The 22,976-nt window shown below is 45.6% G+C and overlaps 1 protein-coding gene across 1 annotated transcript in view; it reads left to right on the top strand.

Annotated features, from left to right (window-relative positions):
• DNAI1 (dynein axonemal intermediate chain 1) overlaps nt 1–22,976 on the top strand; it is a 241,688-nt gene that overhangs the window by 16,159 nt on the left and 202,553 nt on the right. The window contains exons 7-12 of the mRNA XM_073611715.1: nt 338–402; nt 2,820–2,939; nt 3,024–3,083; nt 10,042–10,173; nt 10,699–10,783; nt 14,671–14,788. Coding sequence (XP_073467816.1) covers nt 338–402; nt 2,820–2,939; nt 3,024–3,083; nt 10,042–10,173; nt 10,699–10,783; nt 14,671–14,788 — 580 coding nt within the window. The remainder of the gene's footprint in view (nt 1–337; nt 403–2,819; nt 2,940–3,023; nt 3,084–10,041; nt 10,174–10,698; nt 10,784–14,670; nt 14,789–22,976) is intronic.

Below are 22,976 nucleotides of genomic sequence, written 5' to 3'. Positions count from 1 at the left end.
CACGTGGACCCGCAGTTTTGCATACAGTGGTATTATAGTTTCCATTATTCCCATTATATACAGTGTAAGCTTCCAGAGGGATATTACAGAGCAGAAAGGATGAAAGGAAGAAGGGAGATGGTGATGATCACAACCACTTGTGAGACGTATATCTAACACATGTGTTGCTGTTACTTTAAATAAATGGTTATTAGAGAGGAAACTGCAGCTTCAGGTCCCCCTCTGTGACATCAGCACACCATGTGACTGCACAGAGCGCAGGTGGCTGAGAGTGAACCCTTCTGATCTCATCATCCTCTGAGTGTAACTCTATTCCTTATCTTTATCTGTTCTGCAGAGACTCAGACCAGCGACTCCACAGAGGCGGGAGACAAAGACACAGACGGGAAGTCTGACGCTCAGGTACTGTACATACATCCACACCGGTGGAACAAATGCTGTACCAGGGCATGGGGCCTTCCTGGTGCTGATCCTTCCCTTGAATGGGGGGGTGGACCCGATTCTAATCCTTCATTTTAAGTTGGGGTCTAGACCCTGGGCTGATCCTTTCCTTGAATGGGGGTTTGACCCAGTGCTGATCCTTCTCTTGAATGGGAGGTGGACCCAGTGCCAATCCTTTCCTTAAAAGGGGGGTAGACCCAGTGCCAACCCTTCCTTTTGAATGGGGGCTAGACCCAGTGTGGATCCTTCCCTTGAATGGTGTGTGATAGATTCACCCTTTTAGCATACTCCAGGACTGTGTCTGCGGATGAATACCTGGAGCTCAGGCAGCAAATTTGAGTATGACTCTGGATTGGAGCCCTCCAGGTCGCTGGTATACAGCAGGGCACGTGCTTTCCAACCCTAGAGCAACGGGCCAGTGACCAATGGGATTTGCGGATGCCATTCCTGGGAGAGCGCCCCAGGAGCAATGGGTGACTGAGTTGGCCAGTGCCTGAGGTGGAGTAGGAGCTAGAGGTGTGTAGGAAGAATCCAAAGTGGGATGTGGATGTAGGTTCGCGGTCCCAGTGGAGGCAGGTTGGAAATACCCAGTCTCAGCCAGAAAAATGTTGACTTGGGTTCTTCTAGTGTGGGGACTTCTCCTAATGAGTGCTATTGACTCTCTGGTGGTCGCGTACTTAGCAGGTGACAATGTGGAGTCATTCAACAAGAATACAGGCTTGTATACACTTGAGAAGGTGGTTCGCCCTCCTGATCATATTACACTAACAATACAAACTGTAACCAGAAACATAAATTAACATGAGCTAATTAACTAGTCATTTAACCAGCCTAGGTGACTCAGAGGTCTGACCTTTTTCTAGCTCAGAAGATACAATACACATTATCATAAATATAAACACAGAAAACCTTCACACAAGAGCAGACCCACTTACAATAAACACATAATGGCAGGGAGCCCCAGACCAGTGGCTTGCTGATGACATCAGCCAGGGCCCATAGTCGGTAGGCAAGAGGCTAGCATTCAGTCCTCTCCAAAAGCCTCTGTCTCGGGTGAGTCTATCACATGGGGGGGTAGACCCGGTGCTGATCCTTCACTTGATGTGGGGGTGGAACCAGTGCCGACCCTTGCCTTGAATGGGGGTGGACCCAGTGCTGGCCCTTCACTTGAATGGGGAGTGGACCCAGTGCTGGCCCTTCACTTGAATGGGGGGTGGACCCAGTGCTGGCCCTTCAATTGAATGGGGGGTGGACCCAGTGCTGGCCCTTCACTTGAATGGGGGGTGGACCCAGTGCTGGCCCTTCACTTGAATGGGGGGTGGACCCAGTGCTGGCCCTTCACTTGAATGGGGGGTGGACCCAGTGCTGGCCCTTCACTTGAATGGGGGGTGGACCCAGTGCTGGCCCTTCACTTGAATGGGGGGTGGACCCAGTGCTGGCCCTTCACTTGAATGGGGGGGTGTACCCAGTGCTGGCCCTTCACTTGAATGGGGGGTGGACCCAGTGCTGGCCCTTCACTTGAATAGGGGATGGACACGGTGCTGATCCTCCATGGTGACTCCGAGCAGCCGCATTTTGCACCTATCACAATGCTTGACTCAAGTCTTCATATATTGGGCTCATCTATAAGAAATTATTATTTCTGATTGGTTGTTATGGGTTACAGCTCTCTATTGGTTTTTGCATTTTATCCAAAGATAGTTTTAGTTTTTTTTTTTTTTCTTTTTTTATGTGTATGTGCCTATTGATTTGGCACAGAAGAATATATCAGTGACAATTGTGTGGGTGGTGACATCAAGCAGAGGTCATTAGCCATGCCCATGCCATTGCCCAGGCTGCCTGATTCTCTATGCTTCTTGCAGAGTGCTCACAAGCCCAACCAATCACACAGTCTCTAAAATTGACTGTACTAGTGTCTGCAGAGAAGTTGGTAGTGAATAGGACACCCATAGACAGCCACTGCTGGGCTTGGGCCCCCCCTGCTTACCTGATGGGGCCGGGGACCGGTACAGCTTGTACCCAGGATGAGTGCAGCCTACATATTCTTATTGCTGCTTTCAGAATCCAAAGCCACACACTGATGACCTCACACCACAGTCCCCGCCTGTAGCCACACCCCCAGACACCTTTTACCCCGATTGGGCTTAGTCGTAGAGGTCGGGGTGGCCAGAATGGGCCACCAGCTCTTACTATGTGTTGGGTACCCGCTGATGGTGTTACGTTAATGTAACACACTGTATAAAGGTGAAGGTACTTCTAGTTACAAAAAAACAAAAAAAAAGTTTTTCCTACAAGAAAAATGATAAGGATAATAGCGTGAGGTCTAATTTGCTGTAACTAGGGGGTTAATGGGGGATCTGCTGTGATTGTGTCCCCAGACCAGTGAAGAATGGACTGAAGGTGAGGAAATGCCATCCAGGAACAAGAAGGAGAGAAAACTGACAAACCAGTTCAATTACAGCGAGAGAGCGTCCCAGAGCATTAACAATCCCCTGCGGGTGAGTGATGGGAATGGCGGTGGATTCATAGGATAATGTTGATACGATGTTCATCTCACACATCTCTCTGTATTCATGTTCCAGGAGCGAGCTTCTCAGACAGAGCCACCTCCAAGGGCCACCTTCTCCGCCACTGCAAACCAGGTACCTTCATTCTTTGTTCTATTAACCACTTGAAGATCAGGCCTTTTCTAGAACTTTTTGTTTAAAGTTTTAAATCCAGTATTTTTTGCTAGAAAATTACTTAGAACCCCCCAAACATTATATATATTTTTAGCAGAGACCCTGGAGCAGCCTTCCTCAACCTTTTCAACACAGAGGAACCCTTTGAAATAACTTTCCAGTCTCAGGGAACCCCTGCTTAAAATGACTATACCTACAACTCATGATATATTAGTGTGATGGTCAGTGGGAATAATGCTTCTTATGCCGTGTACAGACGGGCGGACTTTTCGACCAGACTGGTCCAACGGAACGAATCTGTCGGACAATCCAACCGTGTGTGGGCTTCATCGGACCTGCAGCGGACTTTTTCGGTCGAAAATCAGACGGACTTTAGATTTGGAACATGTTTCAAATCTATCCGACGGACTCGAGTCTGGTCGAAAAATCCGCTCGTCTGTATGCTAGACAGACGGACAAAAACCGACGCTAGGGCAGCTATTGGCTACTGGCTATCAACTTCCTTATTATAGTCTGGTCGTACGTCATCACGTACGAATCCGTCGGACTTTGGTGTGACCGTGTGTAGGCAAGTCTGTTCGTTGGAAAAGTCTGTCGGATATCCGCCGAAAGTCCGTCAGAAAGACCGTCGGACCTTTGATGCCGAAAAGTCCGCACGTGTGTACACGGCATTACACTTGTGGTCATTGGGAAGAATTGTCTCCCTACAGATAGCTAAAAAAGACCAATGGTATTGGTGGGAACTTATCTGAGAGGCAGAAATTGCTCATTGCTCAAGGAACCCCTAGCAACCTTTTGGAGGAACCCTTGGGTTGCATGAAACCCTGGTTGAGAAACACTGCCATAGAGAATAAAATGGCGATCGTTGCAATATTTTATGTCGCACAGTATTTGCGCAGCAGTCTTTTTTTTTTCCTTTCTTTTTTAATAAATGTTTTTATTTAATTTCTTAGACAAACAAACAAAACAAAACACGACAAAAGATCATACACATTGAACCTGAAATATATTAGTTGAATATCAAGATCCCATCACATTGCACAGCAACTAACAATCCAAAATTAGGATCCAAAAAAAAAAGGAATATAATAATTACCAGAGAGGATATTTTATCTAGGCCATCCCATGTATCCATTCAAATGTCAAGCCTCACCCCATATATGTAAGGAAAAAGGGAAGCAAACATTAATCCCTTCTATCACCAATAGCCCCAGGCATCCCCTATAAGGAAACACCCAGATTCTGATTCATTACCCCCATCTACATTTGGTTTTGTCCAACCACTTTGCCCAGACTTTATTGTACTTACTAGGGCAACCCCTATTCCTATAGGTGTCTCTGTACAATGGGAGATTATTATTTATCAATTGTTTCCAATATAAAAGCGTAGGAGAACAGGGTTTCTTCCAATGCAAAGCAATGGCTTTTCTTGCATAGAATAATGTTGTATTAACAAATATTCGCTCAGTCACTGTAGGGATAATGGCCTCTACCAAACCCAACAAGCAAACAGACATTGAAACCAGTAAAGGAGCAGAGGTGATGGAATTCAATAAATCCACCGCCTCCACCTAAAAATGACATATATATATATGTGGGCAAGTCCAAAAGATGTGTGTGAAATCCCCCTGAGATGCTCCACACCTCCAACACTTAGAAGAGCAACCAGGATTTATCTTTTGAAGTCTATAAGGCTTAATATGTGCTCCATGTACCAGTTTAAATGCTTCAGATCTGCGCTATAGCCGAATGACGGCTACTGCGCGGATCTGCTTTGCCGAGAGTATGTCTATCGACGTCCTCCCCTTTGCAGGCTCACCACGCCCCCCTGAAGGGCACGCGCAGCGCATCGCGGTGATCCCCTGAGTCAATGAGACTCGGGTGATCACAGATCCGTGTAAGGGGCCTATCCTGGCCCCTTACCACGTGATCAGCTGTCATTGGCACTAGTACAGTGATGTAAACAGAAGATGTGAGGAGAAAAAAAGCCGATCACCGGCTTCTGTTTGAAGGGACATCGGTCCCGAAGAGGAAGAGCCTAAGCCTGCCAGTGCCATGAATCTGTGCCCACAGTGTCACGAATCGGTGCCCACAGTACGTAAGTGCCAGCAATCAGTGCCCACAAGTGCCACCTATCAGTGCCCACCAGTGGTGCCAATCAGTCAGTGCCACCTATTAGTGCCCTTCAGTGCCACCTATCAATGCCCTTCAGTGCCACCCATCAGTACAACCTCAGTGCCCATCAGTGTCGCCTTATCAGTGCCCATTAATGCAGCCTATCAGTGCCCACCAGTGTCGCCTTATCATTGCCCATCAATGCAGCTTATCGGTGTCCATCAGTGTAGCCTCATAAGCGTACATCAATGAAGGAGAAAAATTACCTGTTTGCAAAATTTATTAACAAAATATAAAACGTTTTTTTTTTTTTTTTTTTTAAATTGGTCTTTTTAAAATTTTTTAACAAAAAATAAAAAACCCAAAGGTAATAAAGCTCTATTTGTGGGGGGAAAAAATGATAAAAATGTCATTTGGGTACAGTGTTGTATGACCGCACAATTGTCATTCAAAGTGCGTCAGCGCTAAAAGCTGAAAATTTGGTCTGGGCAGGGGGGGGGATGGTTTAGGTGCCCAGTAAGCAAGTGGTTAAATTGGCTCATGCGGTCTCTCAAGGAAAGCAGAGATCTCAGAGGGAAATCCCACACACCACTCCAATCCTCCATATCCAAATCTGGTATATCTCGCATCCACCTAGCTCGAAGACCCTCTTATGGCAAAATATAAATTAAAGTAAGATGAGAGTACAGTCTCGAGGTAGACTTATCCAGACACTCAGACCTAAGTACTGATTACACAGTGGATGGTATCATCATTAAACTATCCTGTGGAAACTGTGCATGAAAAGTGTGGAGAAGCTGGAAGTATCTAAATAAATGGGAACTAGGTAAATTAAAAGTTGAGGTAAGTGTAGAAAAAGTAGATAGTTTCCGATCCGTAACCACTTGAGAAAGTAAATTTAATATTACATTTAGTCCATGCAATAGGCTCTGGTACTTTAAAAAATTGAGGTAGAATAGGGTTAAACCGTAGAGGGGCATTTGGAGAAATCGCACCCTTTGGCTAACACTAAGGCCATCCTCCCAAGCTCAAATAGTATTAAGCATAAGAGTAGTCACCTGGTAAGGTGCCCTACGCCCCCTAAATAAAAAGTACCTTAAGAGCTTCTGTGGAACCTACCAGCTGAGTGGAGGAGTTCTAGAAATCTGAGCTTAGCCACCATACTGCCGTAACCAGCTGAGTGGAGGAGTTCTAGAAATCTGGGCTTAGCCACCATACGGCTGTAACCAGCTGAGTGGAGGAGTTCTAGTAATCTGGGCTTAGCCACCATACGGCCGTAACCAGCCGAGTGGAGGTGTTCTAGAAATCTGGGCTTAGCCACCATATGGCCGTAACCAGCCGAGTGGAGGTGTTCTAGAAATCTGGGCTTAGCCACCATACGGCCGTAACCAGCTGAGTGGAGGTGTTCTAGAAATTTGGGCTTAGCCACCATACTGCCGTAACCAGCTGAGTGGAGGAGTTCTAGAAATCTGGGCTTAGCCACCATATGGCTGTAACCAGCTGAGTGGAAGAGTTCTAGAAATTTGGGCTTAGCCACCATACGGCCGTAACCAGCTGAGTGGAGGAGTTCTAGAAATCTGGGCTTAGCCACCATATGGCTGTAACCAGCTGAGTGGAAGAGTTCTAGAAATCTGGGCTTAGCCACCATACGGCCGTAACCAGCTGAGTGGAGGTGTTTTAGAAATCTGGGCTTAGCCACCATACGGCCGTAACCAGCCGAGTGGAGGTGTTCTAGAAATCTGGGCTTAGCCACCATACGGCTGTAACCAGCTGAGTGGAGGAGTTCTAGAAATCTGGGCTTAGCCACCATACGGCCGTAACCAGCTGAGTGGAGGTGTTTTAGAAATCTGGGCTTAGCCACCATACGGCCGTAACCAGCCGAGTGGAGGTGTTTTAGAAATCTGGGCTTAGCCACCATACGGCCGTAACCAGCCGAGTGGAGGTGTTCTAGAAATCTGGGCTTAGCCACCATACGGCCGTAACCAGCCGAGTGGAGGAGTTCTAGAAATCTGGGCTTAGCCACCATTCGGCCGTAACCAGCTGAGTAGCCAAAAAGTATTTATAGAAATCCAGAAAAGCTAAGCCTCCCTGTTCACAAGGGCGCATCAGGGTATTTAATTTATACCTGGGGTTCTTTGACCCCCCCCCTAAAATAGAGGAACACAGCTGATTTAATCTTGTGAAAAATAAATAAATAAATACATACATACATGGTATAATTTTCATTTTTTTAAAGATTAATGCGTCCCAATAAGGACAATGGTAGAGACTTCCATTCTTTCAATTTTGACCCAACGTCTCCCAGAATTGGAGTCCGATTCAAAGAAATAAATTCAGAAGCTTGATGGGAAATTACAACTCCTAAATACTTGAAATTCTCTACCCACTGCAGTGGAATCTCCTTCAAAGCCGTTCTACGGGCCTCCATATCTATTGGAAACAACAAGGACTTAGTCCAATTTACCTTCAGCCCTGTAACCGTTAAAAATGAATCCAGTATCTCTAGGACCCCTTGGAGCGAGGGGCCAGCATTGTTCAAAAATAATAGGAGGTCGTCTGCATACAAAGCTACCCTCTCCTCCAACCAACCGATCCGCAATCCCCTAATATTGGTCTTTAAAACCGAGTTTGTTTTGGAAAAAATACACTTTAATGACTAAAAAAACAAAACAAAAAAATATTTACCCCAATTTTTTTGTATAATGTGAAAGATGATGTTATGCTTAGGAAATAAATACCTAACATGTTGCGCTTTAAAGTTGCACGCACTAGTGGAATGAAGACAAACAAAAAGTATCCTTTAATGAGTTCTCCTAAATGAGACATCAGGTGTCTCAAAGAACACTCACATCGCACAGAGTGCAGAGGTCAGGAGTGCACGTGGCACAGAGTGCATAGGTCAGGAGCGCACTTGGCACAGAGTGCATAGGTCAGGAGCGCACGTGGCACAGAGTGCATAGGTCAGGAGCGCACGTGGCACAGAGTGCATAGGTCAGGAGCGCACGTGGCACAGAGTGCATAGGTCAGGAGCGCACGTGGCACAGAGTGCAGAGGTCAGGAGCGCACGTGGCACGGAGTGCAGAGGTCAGGAGCGCACGTGGCACGGAGTGCAGAGGTCAGGAGCGCACGTGGCACGGAGTGCAGAGGTCAGGAGCGCATAGAGCACAGAGTGCATAGGTCAGGAGCGCACGTCGCGCAGAGGTCGGGAGAGTGGGCAGAGGTCGGGAGAGTGGGCAGAGGTCAGGGGACAAGAGAGCGCAATGCACAGTGAGCAGGGGTCAAAGTGAGTAATGTACGGAGTACAGGAGTCAGGCCTGGCACTGCTGTCAGCACTACCTTCCCCCCTTATCTACGCCCTTGTACCTACAGTATATGACATTCAGTAAAGGTTTACGGTACATCTACTTTGACAGACCTGATGGTGTCTAAAATCCCTTCACTAATCTTGCTATGCATTTTGTCAGCAGCATTCCCTATGCTTTCCCGATCACATGCTGGTCTCTCGCCCATCTGTAGTCCCCGGACCTGCATGGTGGGTGCCTCCAGGTAGAGGGAAGGGAGATCAGTCAATGCCTGTTCCTGATCTCCTCTTCCTGTTATTAACTCAGAAGCAACATGTAAAACTTCACTTCCCGGGTCCTGGTGTCACTTCCTCCAGCTAGTGTGGCCGGGGAAGAAGCTCATTGAGTGTTCTTTTAGACTGCTGATGTCTCATTAAAGAAAATTCTTTTAAGATACTTCTTGTCTCCTATGTGATGAAGAAAAAAAAAATCCCCCCCGCAGAGTGCTGCGATAAAATGCAGACATGCTGCATTTTATCGCAGCGCACCAGCCAGAGTCACACTGCAATGTCAGGCAGCTTAGCGCATTGTGCCGCTCTGACATTGCAGTGAATGAAGTGTCCGGAGTGGCCGGAGTGGTGATTTGCTCCGGTTATTCTGAGATTTCATAGAGAAATGGCCAATTTCAGTGTGAATTGGCCAATAAATCATTTCCTATGGAAAGTAGAGGGTGCCAAAGTTTGTCTGCGTTTTATGGACATGTTACGGCTTAACATGTGGGGTATCAATTTAGTTGGCACAATCTCATCTTTTTATATTTTACCAAAAAACTGAGTCATTTATTGTGTTTTGTGCTGTAAAATTAACTTTGGTGTATTTTTTTACTGAAATATTGTTTCATAAACCTTTACTCTAATATCGTGTGACCTAAAAAGTTGTAACTACCACTATTTTAATCTGTAGGGTGACTGCTTTCAGAAAATACAGTATAAATATTTTACGTAATCTTCAGGCCTAAAAATTTTTAAATGTGTGCAAAAACTGCAAAAAAACGGCTCTGGCAGCAAAACAGTTAAGCCTAGTACACACGGGCCGAATCTCGGTCGGTTCAATAGAAACCGGCCTACATTTGACGCGTGTGTACGGCAGCTGGTCTGACTGAAGGGGCAGGGGGGGGTGAGCAAATACTTTTAGTGTACAGTATATTGGAATTATAACATATCCAGGTTCTTCTTCAGTACTGCTGCACAGTGCTTCTGCTTCATCACTCCTCTCTCTCAATGAAAGTCTATGGGTCACATCTGACCTGACTGGTAGCAATGCAATGCGTATGTAAGATTTTACCTCGGCAGTGGTTCACCAGGAGGGGATTGCAGTAAAATGTAGACAAGACATTAGCGGTATATGTAATACAATGATAGCAACATGGTACAGCAAAGATCATAAACCTTCATACTGTCATGGATGAGTTGGATGAAGGGGCGGTATTGGAGATTTGTTTGATTTCCTCTGTTCTATTTCAGTGGGAAATTCATGATGCCTATGTACAAGAGTTACAGAAACAAGAGAAGATGAAAGAAAAGCAGAAAGCACCGGCAAGCAAGAAAGAGGATGAACACCATTCCAGGAAGAAGCTACCCACTACCGAATCTCAGGTAGGTACCATGATGTGCCCATTATGAGGTGTTACCACCATCCATGCACTGAGTTCCCGGGTCTGTACACCTGCTGTGTCCATTATGAGGGGTTCCCACCACCCCTGTGCTGAGTTCCCCGGTCTGTACACCTGCTGTGCCCATTATGAGGGGTTCCCACCATTCCTGTGCTGAGTTCCGGGGTCTGTACACCTGCTGTGCCCATTATGAGGGATGCCCACCATCCCTGTGCAGAGTATAGAATATACTGCTTCACAATGTCATGGAGGTGCACACAATCCATTGTGGGATATCGGGGGCTGGGTTGCCAAGTTCTTCTTGGTATTTGTTTACTGAGCACACCCAGAATCTTGTGGTGCTGTCAGTAAATTGTGTAGTATTTACTGCAGACAGGTTCTCTTTAGTTGTATCTGTTCATTGAGCGGTCTTCTGCCTCACCTTCTGTACAGTTTCATGCTTAGGATACGAAGGATGATTCCATTACATTATGATTGTGTATCTTGACTCCTTTTGTTTTTGGTGCAGAGCGATGACATCAGCAAAGTAATGAAGTCTAGTAAGATCATGGAAAGGATGGTGAACCAGAACACATTTGATGATATCACACAAGGTATTGTTTACATACATACATACAGAGGATGCTTCGGGGACTATAGAGGTCTGCTTTGGTGTCTCATGGTTAGGATGGTGGATGCAGGTCACCATATGATGCAAAGGAGGCCTCAGGGACTGTAGAGATCTCCTCAGGTATCCCATAGCCAGGATGGTACATGGAGGTCATCATATGATAGGGAGGAGCCAGGATGGTAGATTCAGGTCATCGTATGATGATGAGGAGGAGGCCCCTGGGACTATAGAGATCTCCTCAGGTCTCCCATGGCCAGGATGGTAGAAGCAGGTCATCATATGATGGGGAGTAGGCCCCCGGGACTATAAAGATCTCCTCAGGTATGCCATGGCCAGAATGGTAGATTCAGGTCATCATATGATGATGAGGTGTAGAAGGCCCCCCGGCACTATAGAGATCTGAGGTATCCCATGGCCAGGATGGTAGATGCAGGTCATCATATGATGGGGAGTAGGCCCCCGGGACTATAAAGATCTCCTCAGGTATGCCATGGCCAGGATGGTAGATGCAGGTCATCATATGATGGGGAGTAGGCCCCCGGGACTATAAAGATCTCCTCAGGTATGCCATGGCCAGGATGGTAGATGCAGGTCATCATATGATGGGGAGTAGGCCCCCGGGACTATAAAGATCTCCTCAGGTATGCCATGGCCAGGATAGTAGAAGCAGGTCATCATATGATGGGGAGTAGGGCCCCGGGACTATAAAGATCTCCTCAGGTATGCCATGGCCAGGATGGTAGATTCAGGTCATCATATGATGATGAGGAGGAGGAGGCCCCCTGGCACAATAGAGATCTGAGGTATCCCATGGCCAGGATGGTAGATGCAGGTCATCATATACGGAGGAGGAGTACTCGGGAACTTTAGAGATCTGCTTGGTTATCCTATGGTCAGGATGGTCCATATGGTCAGATCTCCTCAGGTATCCCATGGCAAGAACGGTAGATGCAGGTCATCTTATGATGGGGAGGAGGCCTCGGGGACCATAGAAATCTACTCCAGTATCCCATAGCTCGGATGATACATGCTGGTCACCATATGATGAGGAAGAGGCTTGAGGGGCTATAGATTTATGCTTGGGCATCCCATGTTCAAGATAGTAGGTGTCGTCCACCATAAGATGAGGTATTTTGGAGATCTGCACAGGTATCCCATGGCCAAGATGGTAGACGCAGGTCACCATATGGGGAAGGTGTCTCAGGGACTAAGGAGATTTACTCAATAATCCAATGGGCAGGGCAGTAGATGCAGTTCACCAATGAGGAGGCCTCAAGCTTTAGAGATCTTCCTGGGTATCCCATGGTCAGGAGGATAGATGCAGGTTACCCATAGTAGGAAGAGCCATCAAGGACTATAGAGTTCTGCTTGGGTATCCTACAGCCAGGATAGTGAATGCAAGTCACCATATGATAAACCCTCACCATATGATCATCTTATGGGGCAGTTGGTAAAAAGTACAGATGTGCGCCAACTTTAGCTTCTTTCCAATCCTGAAATTCTGATCCAGAGACAAAACCGTATCACCACGTGACAATTCCTTCTGACTAATGCTACTCTTATCACCTTTATGAAAAACACTACAAAAAAATAAGCCTGTTTATACGTAACATGGTTGTAAACCCTTCCATATTCCCAGTGAAGTGACTGGCCTCAGGTGATACACAGAGATTAAACCAATCCTCCTACATAAGTTGTACCTGTTGATCTGTAGTCTTCTCTTCTCTACATATATCAAATTGCTGAATTATAAAGCTTGTCTAAGTGTTCAGAAAAAGGCGATGGAGAGCTTAAATGACATCAGTGAGGAGAGCTCTGAGAGCTGATTGGAGGGAAGGGACACGCCTCCCGTCACACAGCACACAGGAACAGAGCTGAGGCTGTCAATCAGCTGGAGATCCCTCCCCTGTCACCTTTTCTCTCTTGGTGTCAGGAAAACCTGTCGGAAATGACTCACTCTGATAGCAGAGGAAGGAGGCAGCAGACAGAAATTACACTTAGTGCTCTGGACTGAGACAAGTACACACTATAGAGGGATATACTTTGTTCAGCAGCACACTGAGCTTGCCAGTGAATTTCTGTGCAGCGGGGGGGTGTCAGGACAAGTCTGATCATTGCAGGAGTTCAGGCTGAGTTCCCAGCATAACTAGAGAACTGACCATGATGTGCTCTCCTGCTTAGTGTGGTCAGTTTGTAATAGGAAATCAGAGGGACTGGCAGGAACACCGGGGATTTCAGATAGAGGAAGCAATACAAGGAGAACAGGAGACTTTCTCATACATGGTAGAGCAGGCACATATCAGGAATAGGAAATGTTTGGGTAACAAATGCTTTAAGCCAGCACTCCCATTATGATCAGGGTTTAAGATGCTTCAAAAACATTAAGGGCTTGTTTACATTTGAGATGCCCTCCTGAATTGCGATCCACAGTGCATCACTTTTCAGAAGGTGTTTGACAGGCGGTGAGGAGGCATTATGTTTAATCCCTAAAAACCTGCACTGCCGCTCCGCAATTGCACAAAGTTGTGGGGTAGTTGCGGCGTTGCCTCTGAAAACTGTTGAAGCCTAACTAAAGACTCTGCAAACGCCTTGTAAAAGCTTCATGTACACACTGCTTATGTACCGTCTGAATGCCCAAAAAAGTGCCGAGTAGGGTGCAAGTATACTATTAATACACTATATTACCAAAAGTATTGGGACGCCCGCCTTTACACACACATGAACTTTAATGGCATCCCAGTCTTAGTCCGTAGGGTTCAATATTGGGTTGGCCCACCCTTTGCAGCTATAACAGCTTCAACTCTTCTGGGAAGGCCGTCCACAAGGTTTAGGAGTGTGTCTATGGGAATGTTTGATCATTCTTCCAGAAGAGCATTTGTGAGGTCAGGCACTGATGTTGGATGAGACAAGCTTTTAACGCATACTTTTAGGTTATTTGGTTGTCTGCGGGTAAGTTAAGCTTGGTTTTTCCCTTGGATTTATCCTTGGCCTTGTTTGTACCTGTTGGACAAGAAGGCCTGGCTCGCAGTCTCCCCTCTAATTTATCCCAAAGATGTTCTATCGGGTTGAGGTCAGGACTCAAGTTCCTCCACCTCAAACTCGCTCATCCATGTCTTTATGGACCTTGCTTTGTACACTGGTGTGCAGTCATGTTGGAACAGGAAGGGGCCATCCCCAAACTGTTCTCACAAAGTTGAGAGCATGAAATTGTCCAAAATGTTTTGGTATGCTGACGCCTTAAGAGTTCCTTTCACTGGAACTAAGGGGCCAAACCCAACCCCTGAAAAACAACCCCACACCATAATCCCCCCTCCACCAAATGATTTGGACCAGTGTACTAAGCAAGGTCCATAAAGACATGGATGAGCGAGTTTGGGGTGGAGGAACTTGACTGGTCCTGACCTCAACCCGATAGAACAGATGTGGGATGAATTAGAACGGAGATTGTGAGCCAGGCCTTCTCATCCAACATCAGTGCCTGACCTCACAAATGCTCTTCTGGAAGAATGGTCAAACATTCCCATAGACACACTCCTAAACCTTGTGGACGGCCTTCCCAGAAGAGTTGAAGCTGTTATAGCTGCAAAGGGTGGGCCAACTCAATATTGAACCCTACGGACTAAGACTGGGATGGCAATAAAGTTCATAAAGGCAGGCGTCCCAATACTTTTGGTAATATAGTGTATATAAGAGTTGGAGAATACACTTTCCTTGTAACACCTGACATTAGTATACGCTGTATCAGGGGTGTAAGAATGTGTCATGTGCTCTCTATCTGGTAGGGGAATGCTGGGATTTGTAGTTTGTGGGGACCGTGCAGAAGTTCCTAAAGTGACATCGCTCTATTAACAACTTCTCTTGTGTCTTCAGACTTTAAGTACTTTGAAGATGTTGCCGATGATTTCAGGGAACAAGAAGGAACGCTTCTGCCGCTATGGAGGTTTCAGTACGATAAAGCCAAACGCCTGTCTGTGACTGCCCTCTGCTGGTGAGTTCAGGAAGTAGAAGAAGGGTGTCCGAGGCTGGTACTGCCTGAGAAATCTTTCTGTGAATTGCAGCGGGTTCGTGAAAATGTATTAAATAGATCCACTGTGAAGATGGGAGCTTAAAGTAACCTTGCCATTAAGGGAATGCATAGTGTTATGTGTTTATTTATTTTTTTACATGGCTTTCCTTCATTTTTTTTCAGAACTACTATTTATTGCATTCAGGAAATCAAAAATTCTGCAAATGCATTATTTTTTTATAAAAAGACCAACAAGGGAGGACAGCGCTGGACTCAAGTAATAAAATAAGAGCGGGCCTCTGATAAATAAAAAACAAATCTTCTATTCCATGAAGGTGGGGGAATGGAGTGTCGGGTATACAGCAGCCTGAGGAACATGGAAGTAGATCAGAACTCTGAGCAGGCCTGTCTTTAAAGCAGGGCAAAAAGGGCTGCTGCCCCGGGCCCAGTCATTGTTGTGGGGCCCAAAACAGCTGCCCCTTGAGCCTACACTGCCTGTAAATAGTTGACAAGTGGATTTGGCAGGGCCCAAGAAAATGTTTGCCCAGGGTCCAATCAATATTAACCACTTGCCGACCACTGCACGCACAATGGCAGCGGTGGACAAATGGGCGTACCTGTATGTACCCTTACAGGGCTAGTGGGCACGCGCCCGCCATGTACAGCGTGACCGTGCCCGCGGCTCCCGCGGACTCAATGTCCGCTGGTGTCCCGCGATTGTGTCACAGAGCTGCAGAACGGGGTGATGTCTATGTAAACAAGGCATTTCCCTGTTCTGCCTAGTGACATGACAGAGATCACTGCTCCCTGTCATCGGGAGCAGTCATCGCTGTCATGTCAGTGGTAACCCATCCCCCCCCCACAGTTAGAATCACTCCCTAGGACACACTTAACCCCTTGATCGCCCCCTAGTGTTTAACCCCTTCCCTGCCAGTGTCATTTACACAGTAATCAGTGCATTTTTATAGCACTGATCGCTGTATAAATGACAATGGTCCCAAATTAGTGTCAAAAGTGTCCGATGTGTCCGCCATAATGTCGCAGTCACGGTAAAAATCGCAGATCGCCGCCATTACTAGTAAAAAAAAAAATTAATAATAAAAATGTCATAAAACTATCCTCTATTTTGTAGACGCGATAACTTTTGCGCAAACCAATCAATATAGTTACATAGTAAGTCAGGTTGAAAAAAGACACAAGTCCATCTAAACAATAAAAATAAATAAATAAATAAAATAAAAAATGTCATAAAATAGAAATATACACTTATTGCAATTTTTTTTACCAAAAATATTTAGAGGAATACATATTGGCCTAAACTGATGAAGAAATTTTGTTTTTTTTTAATTTATTTTTTCGGGATATTTATTATAGCAAACAGTAAAAAAATATTGCTTTTTTTTTTCAAAATTGTCGTTCTTTTTTTGTTTATAGCGCAAAAAATAAAAACCGCTGAGGTGATCAAATACCACCAAAGGAAAGCTCTATTTGTTGGAAAAAAAAAGGACATTAGTTTTGTTTTGGCGTAACATCGCACGACCGAACAATTGTCAGTTAAAGCGACGCAGTGCCGAATCGCAAAAAGTGCTCTGGTCAGAAAGGGGGTAAAATCTTCCGGGGCTGAAGCGGGTAAAGATGGCCGTGACTCTGAGTACCTGGAGGCGCCCCAGTTCTGATCTACTTCCATGTTCCTCAGGCTGCTGTATACCCGACACTCCATTCCCCACCTTCATGGAATAGAAGATTTGTTTTTTATTCACCAGAGGCCCGCTCTTATTTTATTACTTGAGTCCAGCGCTGTCTTCCCTTGTTGGTCTTTTTTGTTCGTCTCATTGCTCATGAGTTGGGAAGAGCAGCTGCCTTGAATATTTCCTTTACCTATTTAGGCTATTGTTTATGCGCCTGGACACTTGTTTGTGTTTTGTTTTTTTTTTTATTATTTTTTTTTTATAATTAAAAGAGAAGTATGGGATTTGGGTCTTTCTTTAGAATCATACGTACCTGGGTGGAGGCTGCATCTGTTGCCCGCTGGCTTTAACCTTTTCGATGCCAGAGCCATTTTTTGCGGTTTTTGCACACATATTTAAAAAATCATTTTAGTCCTGAAGATTACACAAAAAACCCACAAATATTCTATATTTTCTGAAAGCAGAAACCCTAGAGAATAAAATAGCGGTAGTTGCAATTTTTTATGTCACGCGATATTACCGCAAAGGTCTAGGAAAGGCAAGATTTCAGTAAGAAAAACATACTAACGTGAATTTATGGGCAAACAAAACCAATATATTACCCACGTTTTTGTTAAAATGTAAAAGACGAGGCTGCAGCGAGTAAATAGATACCCAACATGCCAAACCTTAAATTTGTGTGTGCCCGTGAAATAGTGTCAAACTTCAGTACCCTATAATTTCTATAGGCGACGCTTCAAAAGCCCCCTATGGGTATCAGTTTAGTGTTAAGGAGGAAGTCTTGTTTTAGAAATATTGCTCTCACTCCGGCGTGCGCGGCGATATGTAACATGCGTATCGCAATCAACGTTTTCACGCGTAGGCGCCCCGACGCATTAGTTTACGTTCGTGCTTGTGTATCTGTGGGGGGCCTCAAAAAAAATGTTGGGGGGGGGGATTTTATGTGCTTGCGTGTAACTTTATTTTTTTGCAAATTTTTAGTTGACAGGTTCTCTTTATTGAGATATGCGGGGTCTAAAAGACCCCCAATGTCTCCCCTGTATTCCACTGAATGTTTGCAATGCAGATCGCTTTACAAAACATCCTTTCCTGGCAAAGTGAGCCGGGGACACGGAGAGCTTGACCCGGAAGTGACGTCAGAGACTTTGCTTTCCGGGTCACATGAAGAAGTGGAGGAGAGCGGACGTGTGCCCACTCTTCTCCTTCCCCTCGACCCGCCGGCACCTGCCATGGACATCCCGTGCCCGCTTATGGGCAAACGGAGCCCGGTAAGCATGGCAGGGCGCCGCGGCGGGGGGGAGCACCGGTACTTGGGGGGTGTGCGAGCAATTGGGCGGCAGCGGAGTGACAGGAGTCTGCCTGTCAGTTTTACACACAATCCCGGGGGCTGCAGCCACCAGATTGTGTGTGATTTCCCCCCCCACCGTTGGCAAAAGAAGAACGTGGCTGTTTAAGTTACAAATCAACATAACAATAGTAACTGAACACTGCTGAAGGTCCTGGACCACCTAGATGCAGAGACGTGTGTGCTTCCAGGACTCTGTCTCTGCATCAGGGTGGTCCAGGACATCCAGCAGTGTTCAGTTACTATTGTTATGTTGATTTGTAACTTAAACAGCCACGTTCTTCTTTTGCTTGTTTCATGTCAATTATTTTTTACTATTTGTCATGTAAAAAAAAAAACATATGTAATTTATTATATTTTTGTACTCTTTGGTGTTGGTCTACAACTACCAGGGCCCTTAAAGTCCTGCAAGGGGGAACCTTGCTCCTTTCATCTATTATTGGGATGTTGGCCCACCCCTAGTTCAATCTATCTCAACTTTTTTCTGTCCTGTGTCATAACAACCAGTCGGCCGCTTGTTAACTTGAAAAGTGGGGCAGCTCCCGCCCTCCATCCAGACCGATCGCTCCTCTCACCCTTTACCCTGCTGTGAAGATGACAGCAGCGGCAGGAGCAAGAAAGGACACACAGGCAGCTAAATGGCTTGGCTGTGGGGACCCAAAAAGGACTGTCACTCGGTCCGGGTCTGGACCACTGTCCGCCATTTAGTGATGCCTGGTCTAAACCTTCAGAAATATGCACTGATGCTGATACATTGCTTGGATTATCTGGATCTTATCACAGAAGTTTTGAAAGGATGGGAGCCCCATCCATTCAAAACTTGAATGAATACCTCTGGGGTTCCAGCAAGACCCCACAGTTGCTGGTGAGCAGCCTCTAGGACCCACAAACCACCCATTTCATCAAAACACATCCACATAAGGACTCCATTCAGCACTCCTACATCACAAAGATTGCATGGATCTTATCATAGACACAGCTCAGGCCAATATATTTTTTCCTCAGAAAAAACTTCTGACTCTCGGCTCTCAGACTCTACGCTACAGTCAAGGAGCTGTCCAGCTCTGTGATTCTATATGAGAGTTCAGGACTTGATGTTAGCCTTGTATGAGGCAGTCAGCCTCACAACATTATGTGATTGTGGGACGGTCAGTTCGGTCTCTAGACAAACCAACTTGCCTGACACTGAAGACCAGATTGCCTCTGGCCTGATTGTACAAAAATCAAGCTCTGGAGGTAAGGAAATCCTTTTTCCCAATGACTTGGAAGACCCTAACCATGGATGTCACCCTGAAAGGCTGGGGAGAAGTCCTAGACCATAGGTTGTCAGAGGAATCTTATCTCCTGATCAACGTTCTGGAGCTCGGAACAATTTGGCTGTTCTATCAATGATAGATACTGACCACAGGGTCGTCCAATCAGAATTTAGTCAAACAACACCACAGCAGTGACTTACAGTATCTCACAAAAGTGAGTACACCCCTCACAGTTTTGTAAATATTTTCTTCTATCTTTTCATGTGACAACACTGAAGAAATGACACTTGTCTACAATGTAAAGTAGTGAGTGTACAGCTTGTATAACAGTGTAAATTTACTGTCCCCTCAAAATAACTCAACACACAGCCATTAATGTCTAAACCGCTGGCAACAAAACTGAGTACACCCTTACGTGAAAATGTCCAAATTGGGCCCAATTAGCCATTTTCCCTCCCCGTTGTCATGTGACTTGTTAGTGTTACAAGGTCTCAGGTGTGAATGGGGAGCAGGTTTAAATTTGGTGATCTGATAAAAAGAATTGTTGCTCTACATAAAGATGGCCTAGGCCAGTGATGGCGAATCTTGGCACTCCAGATGTTTTGGAACAACTTTTCCCATGATGCTCAACTATACTGCAGAGTGCATGAGCATCATGGGAAATTTAGTTCCAAAACATCTGGGGTGCCAAGGTTCGCCATCACTGGCCTAGGCTATAAGAAGATTGCCAAGACCCTGAAACTGAGCTGCAGCTTGGGGGCCAAGTCCATACAGAGGTTTAACAGGACAGGTTCCACTCAGAACAGGCCTCGCCATGGTCGACCAAAGAAGTTGAGGTCACGTGCTCAGCGTCATATCCAGAGGTTGTCTTTGGAAAATAGACATATGAGTGCTGCCAGCATTGCTGCAGAGGTTGAAGGGGTGGGGAGGTCAGCCTGTCAGTGCTCAGACTATACGCCGCACACTGCATCAAATTGGTCTGCATGGCTGTCGTCCCCAAAGGAAGCCTCTTCTAAAGATGATACACGAGACAACAGACTAAGGACATGGATTACTAGAACCATGTCCTGTGGTCTGATAAGACCAAGATAAACGTATTTGGTTCAGATGGTGTCAAGCGTGTGTGGCGGCAACCAGATGAGGGGTACAAAGTCGAGTGTGTCTTGTCTACAGTCAAGCATGGTGGTGGGAGTGTCATGGTCTGGAGCTGCATGAGTGCTGCCGGCACTGGGGAGTTACAGTTCATTGAGGAACCATGAATGCCAACATGTACTGTGATATACTGAAGCAGAGCATGATCCCCTCCCTTCAGAGACTGGACCACAGGGCAGTATTCCAACATGATAACGACCCCAAACACACCTCCAAGATGACCACTGCCTTGCTAATAAAGTTGAGGGTAAAGGTGATGGACTGGCCAAGCATGTCTCCAGACCTAAACCCTATTGAGCATCTGTGGGGCATCCTCAAACGGAAGGTGGAAGGTCTCCAACATCCACCAGCTCTGTGATGTCATCATGGAGGAGGGGAAGAGGACTCCAGTGACAACCTGTGAAGCTCTGGTGAACTCCATGCCCAAGAGGGTTAAGGCAGTGCTGGAAACTAATGGTGGCCACACAAAATATTGACACTTTGGGCCCAATTTGGACATTTTCACTTAGGGGTGTACTGACTTTTGGCAGCGGTTTAGACATTAATGGCTGTGTGTTGAGTTATTTTGAGGGGACAGCAAATTTACACTGTTATACAAGATGTACACTCACTACTTTACATTGTAGCAAAGTGTCATTTCTTCAGTGTTGTCACATTAAAAACTAGAATAAAATATTTACAAAAATGTGAGGGGTGTACTTACTTTTGTGAGATACTGTGTATCCACCATGAGGGAGGAACCAGAAGACTTGCTGTAGCGAGAGGTATAAAGGATTCTGTCCTGGACAGAACTCCATGTTCCAGCCATCTCTGTTATTTACATTTTAGGTGTAGACAAATGGCAGGCCGACTGCCTCAGCTGGCAGCTTCTGGAATGGGGGGGAATGGTCCCTACACCCACAAGTTACATAGTACATAGTAGGTGAGGTTGAAAAAAGACACAAGTCCATCAAGTCCAACCTATGTGTGTGATTATATGTCAGTATTACATTGTATATCCCTGTATGTTGTGGTCGTTCAGGTGATTATCTAATAGTTTCTTGAAGCTATCAATGCTCCCCGCTGAGACCACTGCCTGTGGAAGGGAATTCCACATCCTTGCTGCTCTTACAGTAAAGAACCCTCTACATAGTTTAAGGTTAAACCTCTTTTCTTCTAATTTTAATGAGTGGCCACGAGTCTTGTTAAACTCTCTTATGCGAAAAAGTTTTCTCCCTATTGTGGGGTCACCAGTACGGTATTTGTACATTGAAATCATATCCCCTCTCAAGCGTCTCTTCTCCACAAGTGTTCCTGGACCTGTGTCACAAGTGGAGGATGGCAGGTCTGGACCTCCTGGCTTCCAGATTCAGCATCAAACTGGACATATTTGTCTCCAGATGAAGAGATCCTCTGGTGGCAGCAGTGGATTCTCTGGTGCCTCCATGGAATCAGTACAACAATAGTCCTGTAAGGAGAGTCTCAGTGGACAGGTGGCCCCAGTCAAAGTGAAATGTTGTTCACATTTAGCAGAGGGCCCCATACACATTGTAAACAGATCGTGACACTGAACTGAATACATTTATTCTTTTCTTATATAACTAGAAATCTCATGTGTAGACCTCTTCCAGTTCAGGATCAGCATGCACACAGGGCATATAGAAGGTGTTCCTTTAATTCATAATTCAGTAGGAAGGGACCCAGAAGGGAGCAGTCAGGCAGATGTTATCACTTTGCATGGCTGGCCGCACACAGGAAGATGTGTCCCTGATCACCACGAGGAGACATCTGTCTGTACATTGCAGCACCTCACACCGCTGCTTCTTCTCATGTGACTTGCCCATTGGACTGGAGCAGCATTAACACCTTCCTTTCCTGTTCTCTGTCATCAGGGCAGAGATTTCCAAAAAGCTGGATTAAAAATGTTCTGTAATATGCCCTCCTGGGCCGATCCGCACCTGAGAGCTACATTTGGGCTGTTGGCTTAGGGCAGGGATGGCGAACCTTGGCACCCCAGATGTTTTGGAACTACATTTCCCATAATGCTCAACTATACTGCAGAGTGCATGAGCATCATGGGAAATGTAGTTCCAAAACATCTGGGGTGCCAAGGTTACCATCACTGGCTTGGGGCATGGGTGCTCAACCTGTGGCCCTCCAGTTGTTGCAGAACGAAAAGTCCTATGAGGCATTGCAAGGCTGACGATTACAAGCATGACTCCCAAAGACAGATGCATGATGGGACTTGTAGTTCCACAAAAAAAATAGAAAAACAATGAATTAAAGAAAAAAATATTTGCATATTTGTCAGTATATACAGTGCATCCAGAAAGTATTCACAGCGCTTCACTTTTTCCACATTTTTGTTATGTTACAGCCTTATTGCAAAATTAATTAAATTCAATTATTTTCCTCAAAATTCTACAAACAATACCACATAATGACAATGTGAAAGAAGTTTGTTTGAAATCTCTTAGATTGTAAGCTCTAAGGAGCAGGGCCCTCTGATTCCTACTGTATCAAATTGTATTGTACTTGTACTGTCTACCCTCAAGTTGTAAAGCGCTACGTAAACTGTTGGCGCTATATAAATACTGTATAATAATAATAATCTTTGCAAAATCTTAAAAAAATAAAAAAGACAAAAAATGTACATAAGTATTCACAGCCTTTGCTCAATACTTTGTTGAAGCACCTTTGGCACCAATTACAGTCTCAAGTCATTTTGAATATGATGCTACAAGCTTGGC

The sequence above is a fragment of the Aquarana catesbeiana genome, linkage group LG01, assembly GCF_042186555.1.
Source record: "Aquarana catesbeiana isolate 2022-GZ linkage group LG01, ASM4218655v1, whole genome shotgun sequence".
Classification (NCBI taxonomy): Eukaryota; Metazoa; Chordata; class Amphibia; order Anura; family Ranidae; genus Aquarana; species Aquarana catesbeiana.
Note: the sequence above shows the minus strand (reverse complement) of the source record. Positions and strands in the feature narration are given on the sequence as shown.